Source organism: Candoia aspera, chromosome 2 (assembly GCF_035149785.1).
Source record: "Candoia aspera isolate rCanAsp1 chromosome 2, rCanAsp1.hap2, whole genome shotgun sequence".
Taxonomy (NCBI): Eukaryota; Metazoa; Chordata; class Lepidosauria; order Squamata; family Boidae; genus Candoia; species Candoia aspera.
In genome coordinates this window covers 125,162,594-125,174,942 of record NC_086154.1, presented here as the reverse complement: position 1 = coordinate 125,174,942, position 12,349 = coordinate 125,162,594, and the positions used below count along the sequence as shown (strand labels likewise).

General features: G+C 38.9%; 1 protein-coding gene across 2 annotated transcripts in view; it reads left to right on the top strand.

Annotated features, from left to right (window-relative positions):
- The window catches only part of SARNP (SAP domain containing ribonucleoprotein), a 74,301-nt gene that overhangs the window by 13,598 nt on the left and 48,354 nt on the right, over positions 1 to 12,349 (top strand). For both annotated transcript variants that reach the window (XM_063293528.1, XM_063293529.1), the window contains exons 5-8: positions 1,409 to 1,460; positions 6,205 to 6,278; positions 7,365 to 7,393; positions 11,219 to 11,244. In XM_063293528.1, coding sequence (XP_063149598.1) covers positions 1,409 to 1,460; positions 6,205 to 6,278; positions 7,365 to 7,393; positions 11,219 to 11,244 — 181 coding nt within the window. The remainder of the gene's footprint in view (positions 1 to 1,408; positions 1,461 to 6,204; positions 6,279 to 7,364; positions 7,394 to 11,218; positions 11,245 to 12,349) is intronic.

Sequence of the window (12,349 nt, the reverse complement as noted above, 5' to 3'; positions counted from 1 at the left end):
TGAACAAAAGCCATCCATTTCTCTAAATGGGAGACCTTAATGAGTCAGGCTATGACCCACTGTTTTATGGGAGCTGTTTGGAGGAGGAGGATGCTGTTTCATTTAGCCTGGGAACTTCCGAACTTTCTGTCTTCCACTTTTGTTTTTTCTTCCAAACCTCAACCTTGTTTTTAGAGCATAAACTTCCAAGCACGCCTACCCCATTATATTTTTGTTCAAGCTGTTAACTGGGTTCCGTGCACATTGTTAAAGAAGTGTGTATTTGATACGGAGCTAGAGATGACCTAGCTAAAAATCAACCATAGCTACCTTATGAACTATAACTCATTTGTTAATATATGGTCATAAAAGAATAACATTCTCAGGGCATGTAATATAGGCATTAGCTCTCTGGCTGGGATTGACTCCTTAGTGTAAGTGATTATTTTCCCTGTGGTGATTTGTGTATGAGTGATTAAATGCTAAAGGAAATCTCATTTATCTTTGTATAGAAGGCATCCAAATATTTTAATAATCAGAAGTTCAGATAAGAGTCCAGTTTACATTGACTTGTAGGAAAGAAAGTGAATTTAAATAGCAATGGTTCAGGCAGATTGAATTCTCTAATGTCTTTGATCAGCTGTCTTCATTCTTCACCAATGTGTTGTTTTTTTCCCCCATGCTTTTGAGTTGAATGACATCTGTTTTACTCAGAGTTGAAGATAATTTCATTCCTTTCAGTGTGGCACAGATAACAGAATTAGGTTAACTGAAATACAAATAAATGAAGAGTGGCAATCAAGCTTCACATTTGATCCTTTGCTCATGCACCCTGTTAAGGCAAATCTGGTATTCATGAGTCAAGTCAAAGCTTGCTTTTGTCAAAATAGTATATCTTAGCTCTCTTCAAATATCTTTTTGCGCTAGGTTGCTTTTGTCCCCAAGACTCATATTGTATCATGGGGTACATTGTTTTTCAGGTCCATATGACCTTCTCATCTATCTCTTTGTTAGGTATGCAGTTTTATTTTTCTTACTTTATCATAACGTCTACATTTTTAATAACCTTTTTCAGTTAGCATAAGATTTCCTTCAATGTATGTTTCTACATATATTTGATCCATTTTAAACTAAACCTTTATCATCCTTTTATGAATTTTTTCTTTACCCATCAAAATGCCAATTGAATGTATTCTACCTTTCCAATTATATAACCTTTTTCATTAATGTAATGTGCCAGACTTCCTTAATAGATTGATGTTACCATCTGAAGTATTTTCATAATTCCCCTGGGATTGCCAACATTCACCTGAGTTATTTTGTGGTAATCTTCTAAATTTCAAAGTGTAACATGATTGAAGTAGACATTTTTATAAATGATCCTCAAGTAATGTTTTTTGATTGATCAATCTGTTTTGCTTTTATTTAGAAGTGCAGAAAAAAAAGTGGTGAAAATTACCTCAGAAATTCCTCAAATGGAGGTAAGTTACTTTCTTGCAGTTTCCAGATAGAGCACCCACATAGGGAAATGTTTTCTGCCCAAACCATAGTTTTTGTAAATACAATGGACACTTGGCCAATATTTTATAGTGTAACAGACTTAAGTTTTCTAATTTTCTAGTATGTTGTTTGTCTTGTAGTATTAGGTTGAGAATAGTTCACATATATTGGCTTCTGGTGTGAGTCATGTCTGACTGAAGACATCTCTGCAAATGAGCGGAGACAACAACCACTAGGAAGAATGAAAGACCAGTGAGTAGACCGGTCCTTCAAATCTCTCTGGAGAAGGAGAGATCAGGAGATCGCCCACAAGTGCTCTAAGTGGCAGCTCCTTGTGAGGAGACCGTAAAACAGCAGTCTCCCGTGGGTTTGAGCGCCAGGAGCTGAGGGAGACGACATCTTTGCTGTCAGCAGTGGCGGAGCCTTTCATAAGGATGCTAAGCCTAGAATTCACTTTCTAATCACATTCAGAAATGTTCAATTTAACCACTTTATGGATATTAGAGACCTTCAAAACAGTGAGATTAATTTAACACCTGGTGAGTTTTACCTTCTTCAGATTTAAGAAATTTTAGAAACTTAAGAAGTTAAAATAATATACAATTGGCAAAAAGCAAAAAAAAAAGATTTTGATTTAAGGAAGTTTTAAATAGATTGGGAGACCAGGGAGATTTGGAATATTGGTTGTTTTTGCTGTAAGATTTGAAAAACAAGTATATAATTAAATAATATACTCGTGGGAAATGACTGAAACAGAACTAAACCTATATTAGGAAGTGAGGCTTGATGAAGGTTGCAAATGGACACTAGAGGGAACTAAAGGACCAGGCAGAAATGAGTTAAAATGGCTAAGCGGGCTAAAACTTTTTCTTATTTTAAAGAGCTTTTTGAAACAGAGAGTGAAATATTAATAACTAGTATCTCAGAAAGGATACAGATTTCAATGGATAAACTTTTAGAAGATGATGAGAAAAACTTTAAAAAACTTTTACCTGACATAGACATTATAGAGTTTGAAGGCATGGAAGACAACAAAATTGAGATTACCAAAATGGGAATACAAAAGACAAATCAAGAAAAGGATCTGGATATGGAACAGCTGTGACAAGAAATCCTGGACAATGCCTCTTTATGGGATTTACAAAGTAGGATGGTGAAAGCTTTGAAGACTTTCTAAATGCCAAAGAGTAATGAAAGATCAAATCCTATGCTTTAGGAATAATTTAAAGGACAAGATTGTGCAGAGCAAAAAGAAGGAATATAAAATTGGGCTATTTAACCAGGGATAAACTATTTGTTTGATATTTCTGGTAACTCCTAATGGACTTTTTGCTGAACTAGGATTGAAAAAAATGATGATTTCTGGGTTGCATATAGATAAAAGGCTATGGGGAGAAGTTTTTTTTTTAATTTGTAACTTTCTTTTAGAGGGTGAAAAGTTTAATATATTAGCTTATGCTCAGTGTGATGAAGGTTGGAAGCCACTTTTTTATTATTGTCTTTGTTGCCCCTTTTTTCTTCCCCTCCCCTCCCCTCCCCTCCCCTCCCCTCCCCTCCCCTCCCCTCTTCTCTTCTCTTCTCTTCTCTTCTCTCTTCTACTTTTTTTATTTTTCTTCTGTACCTTCTGAACTTTTTCTTTTTCCTCTGGTTTAGTTTGTATTAGCTTTTACTATGTTTATTAAAAACTTCAATAAAATTATTAACTAAAAGAAGTTCACATATGTCACAAAAGCATAGTTTACTGATCTAAGAATGAACTCTGCTGGGCTTCAGGTTTGCATGCTGATCTTTCCTTGCTTCATTTTCTGTATAATTTTCCTCCTTGCTTTCTGACCTGAAATCGCAATTTTGAGGATTCAGACTTTATGGGAAACTGTATTTTTTTTCACAGTAGGAGAGGAAAACTTCTGATCTCCTCCGTAGGTTAAAAGATGAGATGGGGAATGTGTGAGATAGAGACTCACCATACTTAATTCACATAACAAGAAACTATGGATTTCCATTTTGTTTGAACTAGCTTTATAAGTCTCTTGTCATACATTTGTTGTTCTAACTTCTGAATTCATCATGGGATTTTTAGCTCTCTTTCTTGACTGTGCAATCATATTCTTGCTAATTGTTATGTAAACAATCTCACTTTCAATTTTTTAAAAAATACATTTTCTTCATAAAAGTGCTGTGTGCCTGATTTCAAATAATCTCTGTGCTGGTTGAGCTACAGCTTGCTTTGTGTAGTTAGGACAGGAAGAACATTACTCATTTTGTAGTCATGCCAGGGCTGCTCTTGTATCTTCGTATCATCCTTTAGTGATTGAGGTGTGATATATTAAGCTGCATGCATAGCATTGAAACTTTGATCCAAGAATGAAGCGCTGTCAAGTTAGTTTGTTGAAAGAAAATGTTCCTGCTTTTCATAGCAACTGATGTGCTGTTGCTGGCAAACTTCCTCCTGTACTGTAGAGAGCTGAGTCTTCAAAAGACTCTGTTGATGGAAGTGTTTCTGAAGAGAATGGAAGAAGTGCTAGCACAGTGCTTTGGGGGCAATAATTAACCGCCAACATAGATTAACTTTTCTGTCCATCAGGTTCCGTTACCTTGATTATACGGTATGTTTAAACAAGTAGAAAAAAGGTATTCTAAATATTAGATTTTATTTGTTTGTTAGACTTGTATCCCTTCTTTCCTTTAGAAACTCAAGGCAGTAAATATAGCAGGAAAGAAACGGGGGGCTGTGGTGAATACTTCTTTATGCAAGGAGGAGATGCTGCAGTCTTTGAAAAAGGGACTGCTGCATTCCTTTCATAAGAAGTCAGTCCTGCGCTCAGTCATGTTAGGTAACCAACATTTCCAGCTTTCCCTTTTTGGGGTAGACATTGGTGAGGCATCAGTGACAAAGGGCTCCGGAAGACACAGATTTTCTGGACCCTTCTCAGTCCGGAGTGCTGCTTTTAACCCAAGAAGCCCTATATGACTTGGGGCGTGATTATCTTCAGGACTGTTTACCCTAAGAGGAGAGCATCCTGAAAGTTCCTACCTCCTGTAATATATGGCAGGAGGATGCTTGAAGATGAGCATTCTTTGCTGGGGCTCCCCTCTTGTAGAATAGCTTTCCCTCACAATAAGGACAGCTCCCCCCTTTTCGATATTTCAGAAGTTAATGAAGACCTGATCTGTAGGTCTTTTGGGTATGCAGAAGCTGAGGAGAACGATCAGTGTGTTATCCTGAGAAGAGTGATGGGCTCTCTGGTGGTAGTACTATTGTATTTTATTGGGGGGGATGTATTCTTATTTTTGATATGCATTCTTACTGGTTATTTTGTTACAGAATATGCTGCTGCTGATGTATCGAACGTGTAAGCTGCTTAGATGTGTTTGATAGAAGCAGCACAGAAGTAGCAGTATAAATAAACAAACACATACATTATTAGAAACAAAATGTGGACCAATTTTCCCAATCCAGGTGTTTGAGACTACAAATTACATCATCCTTGACCATTAGGCATTGATTGATGGTATTGCATAGTCCAAAAGAACTAGATGGACATCAAGAAATAATGTAGTTTCCAAATGAGTTAATTGCATTGATCTGTCTTTTACTTCTGTTACACAGACTCCAAAGTTAAGGCAAGAAAGGGAAACCACCAGTGTTCCAAATTTTTGTGATTGGAGTAGCTTTTCAAGGCTGAATTTGTTAAGTAGAATTCAGTTTTGATGTAAATGGTCTACCCAAGTTTTAAATAAAATTAAAGAGGTTTGGTATGATAACCAATAGCTTATACCTGTGGTTGAGCATGTGTTGTAACCGGGGGGGGGGGGGGGACCCTGAAGGCATTAACTTTCTGAGTCAGGGTAATCATTTGTCTACTGATCAAAAAGAAAAACATTTCAAGCAAGCCTCCATTTTGCTGCTGCTAACTTCGGTAGGGTTGTGCTCAGGTTCCCTGGATAAAATGGTGGTGATTCTTCATTCTTAGTAATGTGAGAATTACAATTGTAACTATCAAGGAATAACCCCCCTCCTCCCCAAAAAAGTGGGGGAGGGCAGGACCTTATAAGGTCTTCATTTACTCATGTGGGTTCTCTTTACCTTAAAATAACAAAATATGCATTGCAACGTAAACTCCATCCCTTTTGGATATGCAGCCTGATGTCATGATAGATGTTTTGTGTTTCTGACAAAACCTTTGGATTCAACAGATCCTTCTGTTAAAATCTATTGACCATTCTTTCCAAGCAAAAAGAAAAGAACTGTATTTATCTTTTCTAAAGTGAAAGGCCCATCCTTTCTGGCTCTTACTTCCTGTTTGTCTCTTGCACTTTATCCACTAGTGTTGTCTCCTTTGTTGTAAACATGTAGGAGATTATCTATTTGAGTTGGGCCAAGCCAGGAGCTTTCTGCAGTCATTCACCATTTTGAATTGCTTCTCAGTTGGTTAACTTAATATCTAAGACCAGTTTAAGGGCAAGTGTGGTGATATTATAATTGAATGAAATTCATCCTCTCAGAAAAACCTATTGAATGTAAATAGTGCATCCTCCTTTCCTGCTTCTATACGTCTTGTCTTCCAAAGTTCAGAATAGCCAGGACTGTACTAGTAATGAAAGTTTATTGGATCCATTTGATAGTTGAAGAATACAAAAATACAACAAATAAGCAATGAAACTAAATGCATTTCTTTTCTGCATGCTTATGTTAGATTACGTGTATTTTATCTTCAATCTTAGAGAATGCAGAAACGAGCAGAGAGATTCAATGTCCCCGTGAGCCTGGAGAGTAAGAAAGCTGCGCGAGCAGCTCGGTAAGTGTGTATTTGTGTTTTTATTGTTCCATGCTGCTTTTTATCCATTGTATAAATAGAAGTGTATTCTGGGTGCATCCTGTAACTGTTGACCTCTTAATTCAGGTAACTTCAGCGAAGAACTTCTGGAATTTGAATTGTGGACAACTATTGTTTTTCAGGGATGCTTGTGTGAATATTGAAACCTCACATACCTTAAATAACATTTTGCTTTCCAATGAACAACTTTTGAAACTATTGGTTCTTATTCTTTTATTAGGAGTAGGGAGTCTGTAGCGTCCAGTTATTCTGGATTCTTAATTCCGGTTACTGATCACTAGCCATGTGAGCTGGGAGTGATGAGAATTGGAGCCAGAGTTTCACATCTAATTAAGAAATGGGTTTATTAATTGAGTAAAAGTGAAACATAAGATGGAATGTCCAGAACAGTATTTTGGAAGGCATAGATGAGACAGAGTAGGCATTTCTCTTATTGCTTATTCAGTGCAGGAAGCTTTCCAGAACAATGCCAAATTACTTTAAAATGTAGGAGCAGTACACTGCAATGAAGTGTAGCTTTAACTTCTAACAAATGTTAAAGCTTTCCTAAATTACTAAAATACTTTTTGGGAATTTTATAATGTTCTGTGCCTTCATTTGTGCTGTTACCAGTGCTGAAGATGAAAAATTGCAAAGGTTAAAATTGAAATAAATATTTAATATTGAAATTTTACCTTGCTCTGTCACCAACTGATACCATAGTGTGCATTATATATCTTAAATGTCCTGGGTTCTGAGATGTACAAAGAGCTTTAAAGATCCTTTCATTAAAAATATGGAAGAGCAAGATATGATTCTCGAAGTACACTGTAAGCTGTTTACTTTCATTTGATTGATGGTGATACTTTAAATGGTAAAAGTGAAACCTGGGTTCACTATTATTTGCTCTTCTGATTTAAAGACCAGTCTTATATTCTAGATATGGCTTTGCTGTATTTCAGAATATTCACAATTCAGCTACTGTATTATTCAAACTAGACTATTGTGTATATGGTTTCAAACCTAAACATTACAGTTGCTTAACTAGGACTACTTCCTTCTCTACAGGTTTGGTATGCCTACAGTTTCAACTAAAGGTTTGTGACTATGAAACTTAAAGTATTTATTATTGTTGTTGTTGTTGTTTATAAGCCACAGCTAGAGATTAAAATTTTGCCATCTCCCTTGATACATTTAGAAAAGAAAAGGACAGCAGTGATTTTCTGTATAGTAAAATTGCTCTGTCCTCCTGGACTCTGCCTCTTTTTTTGAGATCATGTTGTATTAATTAGGTTATAAGTTTTAATCACCGTTATGTATAGAGTAAACATTTTAATAGAACAACGGATACATATTCAACAGTATTTGAACATACACAAATATAATTTTCACATGGAAGGTTGAAATACCTTCCAGTTGTTGCCCTGATGAATGGTGCATTGATTCAGGCCACAGAAAAAGGCCTCCTGTATGGAGCATACATGCAGTCCTGGTTGCCATTGTTAACTGAATCCCATAGTCAGTAGGCGAGGCAACTTCCTGTGGGCTTCTCACAACAAGTCAGCGGGGAAGCTGGCAGGAAGTTGCAAGTCCCAGGCTGGCAGGCAGGTAAGTGGCTGCTGCCGGGTGGGGAGGGAGTTAGGGTGTGTGTGGGGAGGATTGGTGAGGCTGCGAGGGAGGGATGAAGAGGGTGCGAGGGTGTGTGTGAGAGGCATGGGTTGGGGAGGGTGTGAGGGGATGTCCAAGAGGCATGGCATGGGTCGGGGACGGGGTGCAAGGGGATGTGCGAGAGGCGCGGTGTGGGTCAGGGAGGGTGCGTGAGGGCGTAAGGGAGGGTGTGAGGGTTGGGGTTGGGGAGGGTGCATAGGGGTGTGCAGGTGGCCAGTGCAGTGTGAGCACAGAGAGGCTGGGGGAGGGCGCGCCAGTGGGGGAGATTTGCCCCAGCAACTTGCAACCTTCCCTGCCGGCTTCCCCATTGACTTTCTGGGGAAGCTAGCAGGAAGATTGCAAATTGTGATCACGTGATTGCAGGGTGCTGCAGCCAGTCGTAAGTGTGAACAGGTTGCCAAGCGCCCAGATCGTGATCACATGACTGTGGGGGCGCTGGGACATCTGAGCTCTGAGGACTGCTTGTAACCACCATTTGTTCAGCACCATCATAACTTCGAACAGTCGCTGAACAAATGGTCGTAGGTTGAGGACTACCTGTAATAGGGATGGGAGATTCTGGCTTTACCTGACTGAAGATCTGACCCAGACCCTCTGTCTAAGTTCTGCTAAAGTTTTATCAAGGCCTAATGTAAGTAAAGCTGTTTTAGTAGTTTACTAATTACTGAAATAAGACTAATTAAGCAGTAATTGGTGGGGTCATGCCTATCTCTTTTTTTATATATAAACCATTATTTTGGTATACATATGGAATTGTTTGTGGCAGTGAAGAGAGACTAACACTAATGCCAAACAGGTAGAGTTTAGTTTTAAAAATTCAGATAGAATTAAATCTTAGTCAAGAGTTGTATTACTTTTTTGTTGGATGTTACTTTTGAGTCGCAGAAGGAGATACTGGCAGCCACTCCAGAAGGGAGCCATCTAATAGTTGAATATAAGGGATGCTGTCTTGAGAAAATGTAAACAGACCTCAGAAATGCCTGGCCAAAGTGTCAAGAGAAATTAAATTATTATCAGGGCTGAGTTTAATTTGCATTACAGTAGCTGCACATTTAGAAACTAGATGCCAGAATCGACATGAACTTTGCTTATCACAGCCTGATGGATCCTGGGCCAGGATTTAAGTGCAAACTTGCATTTTTTTGTCCTTTAATAGATCTCTTCTTTTGTGAGTAAAAAATTTCATAGGTTTTAAAATCACTAGCTGTTTGAGCCAAACTTTTGTGTTTGTACAACCTGGACTGTAGCTAAAACACATACCATATATCATATCAAGGTTTCAATCTCATATAGTTTGATATGAGAATGAGGTTAGAGTAGGTTGAATATACTTACCAGCACTTCCAGGGAGGTGATGAGGTGTGAGGCTGTATGTTTGTGAACACCATCTGATAATTTTAAATTTTATACCATAAATACTGGGTTGGAGTTTTTAATTGAAGCACTCAGCATTAGCATTAGTTTTGGCTTGCCGGTGATAAGCTAAGTTATTACAGAAGTATGATGAGCTGATAGCAAAGAGTATAAACTGAACATGGAGCTCCAGGAGCTTACTTTTGAACAGCACTAATAAAAATTATCTCAAAAATTGAGATAATTTCAAGATGATCATTTGCAGCAAGTAGTGACTGCTTCAGATGGATAGTTTGCGGGGCACTGAAAAACTGACAGAGCCAGCTTATCTGTCCATACCAGTCTAAGATACTTGCCTTTGGAAGGTAATTCATTAAGATGTTGCTGTGCTTAATTCCTGCGGAGGTGAAAAGACAAGGTAAGGTGGGTGATCACTCTGAATGAAAAACTACTCTAAAATCTTTGCTAAGGAGATATATAGCCACTAGGCATTAACATATTATCTAAAATGGATAATCCTCAAGATCCCCAAAAGGTGAGCTTACCCTCAGAATCATCCCCAGGCATAAAACAAATTTGATTGCTAATGAAAGCAGTCTCCACACCTCACCCCACCCCCATGCTAATGGCAGGATCTTTGGACTTCAGTGGACTCTCCCTAATTAGGATAGAATAGGTGGCATTATACTGGTTTAGAAGAGCCTTGTCACTAGATCCCATCCTGGCATTAAAGTCACCAGCCGGTAATTATTGAGTCAGGAAACTGGGAGATTGAATCAGTGAGCCAGGTTTCAAAACAATCCTAGCCACTATTAGATTGAGCAGTAAGACTTTTTGGTGGAAAGTAGGCATTTAGTAATGTTAATTTTATGGGGATCACTGTAAGCTAGTTGTTCACAGAGAAAGACAGATCACATTTGATTATGCAATGTATCTGATAATTTTTATTTATCATATATTTATTTATCATATTTATATAGCCACCCATCTCACCTAAAAGTGACTCTGAGCGGCATACAACACGTAGTTAAAAAACAATAAGTACATTAAAAAAGAGTCACAAAAAATAACTGTAAAAAGGCACACAAAACAAGAGGAAATGGTATTAACCACAGTAAGGGAGCCATGGCAAAATCTCACCGGTCCCCTGGGACCCCCCAGGCCTGAAGGCATAGCCAGGTCTTGAGGGACTTGCAGAATATTGAGAGGGATGGAGCTAATCGCACTTCCGGGGGGAGAAGATTCCACAAGGTGGGCGCCATGGCAGAGAAGGTCCACCTCCTGGGACCCACCCAGTGTAATTCCCTGGCAGATAGGACCTGCAGCATGCCTTCTCTGCCAGACCTAATGGGGCAGGCAGATGTAATTGGGGAGAGGCGGTCCCTCAGGTAGCCTGGCCTCGTGCCATGAAGGGCTTTAAATATCAAAACCAGCACCTTGAATTGGACCCGGAAGCAAACCGGCAACCAGTGCAGCTTGCGGAGCAGAGTTGTAACTTGTACCACTCTAGGGGCACACGTAACTGCCTGCACGCTGCATGTTGCACCAGCTGAAGCTTCCAGATACTCTTCAAGGGCAGTCCCAAGGACAGCACATTACAGAAATCCAAATGGGAGGTGACTAGGGCATGAGTGACAATGAGCAGAATCCCCCGCTCTAGGGACTAGATCTAGGTAAGCCCCCCTGAGGGATGGCCTCCCCTCAAACCTAGGCTGTCCAGCAGGGAAAAGGAAGAGAAACCTTTAAGGTGTAAGGGGACTGAAGTATTGAGTCCTAGCAAAACCAGGGTTGAACATTCAGTATATCAACATTATTAAATAGAAGTGGTAGATTATGGTTTACTTAAGCAAATGGAAGCAGATGTTTTGGATCCAATAATTTAAACTGTTTCTTTGTTTCAGGTCTGAGCACAGAAAGTAAGACTACAGTAAGTAGCTGTTTTGTTTACTTTTACAGTTGGCATGGTTTTAAATGATAATTCATTTAAAAAGTCTTACTTTATCCAATCTGATAATCAGATATGTTGGACTCAATCTCAGTATAGCATTGTCCTCAACTGAAGCACTGTTTTCTATGCTAGGTGCCTCTGCAACCTTCTGATTTTGTTTATATTTCTAAAAAGCTGTTGATAAAATGATTACTTTCTCTCAGTATTCACCTGTTTCAAATCATAGTCCTCTCAGTATCCTCTAAAACTGTTGACCTTGTAATCAAACCATGGACCTCATATTGTCTTCTCTTACCTGCAAAATGTGTTGCTGTGTCATTCAGTTTTCTGACATTCCCTTCCTCACCAACCAAGAATCTTTATTTTTATATTTTCTCCACACATTCCTTCTCACTTCACAGTTTTAACCATCTCCCTTCCTTCAAAGATCAGTTCTACAAAGCTTTTGGATTAATCTCTTAGTGTTCCCTTCCAGTCAAAATAAATGAAAGGTTTGTGCATATTCATCTCTGTTAAATCTTGTCTCCTTTATTGTCGAACTGCAGAATGCAAGGTCCTTGAGTAGGAACTTCAGCGAAGCAATGTGGCTCCTCCTGTATAACGTTTTGCTAAAGTTACTTTACAAAGCATCCATGTACATGACTGTTACCAATGTAGCAGAAAAGTATTCAGTAATAACTACAGCCCATTATTACTCTACGGTTCATTTGCTTTATACCCCGCCTTTCCTCCAGGAGCTCAAGGCAAAGGGTAGAGTAGACCCTCTTCCAATATTTCCCTGCAGCAACTGTTGAAATAGTATGGCTAAGAGATAATGGCTGGTCCACTGTGAGAATGGACTTGAAACTGGGTCTCCCCAGTCCTAGCATAATCCCTTTAACCATTGTGCCGCATTTCTTGGCCACATTTGAACTAAAGCGAACACGGGGTTTTTATACGGAAAGAAAACAATTGGTTTAGTGGTCCTCGAAAAAACAAGCAGAAATAAAAAGACTCCGCCTGTTGTAGTGTGGCCGCTGTCATTCCAAAGGTATCTGTAGGATTACAGCAGTGGGTAATACGAAACTTTGGTTTCCTTGCCCCC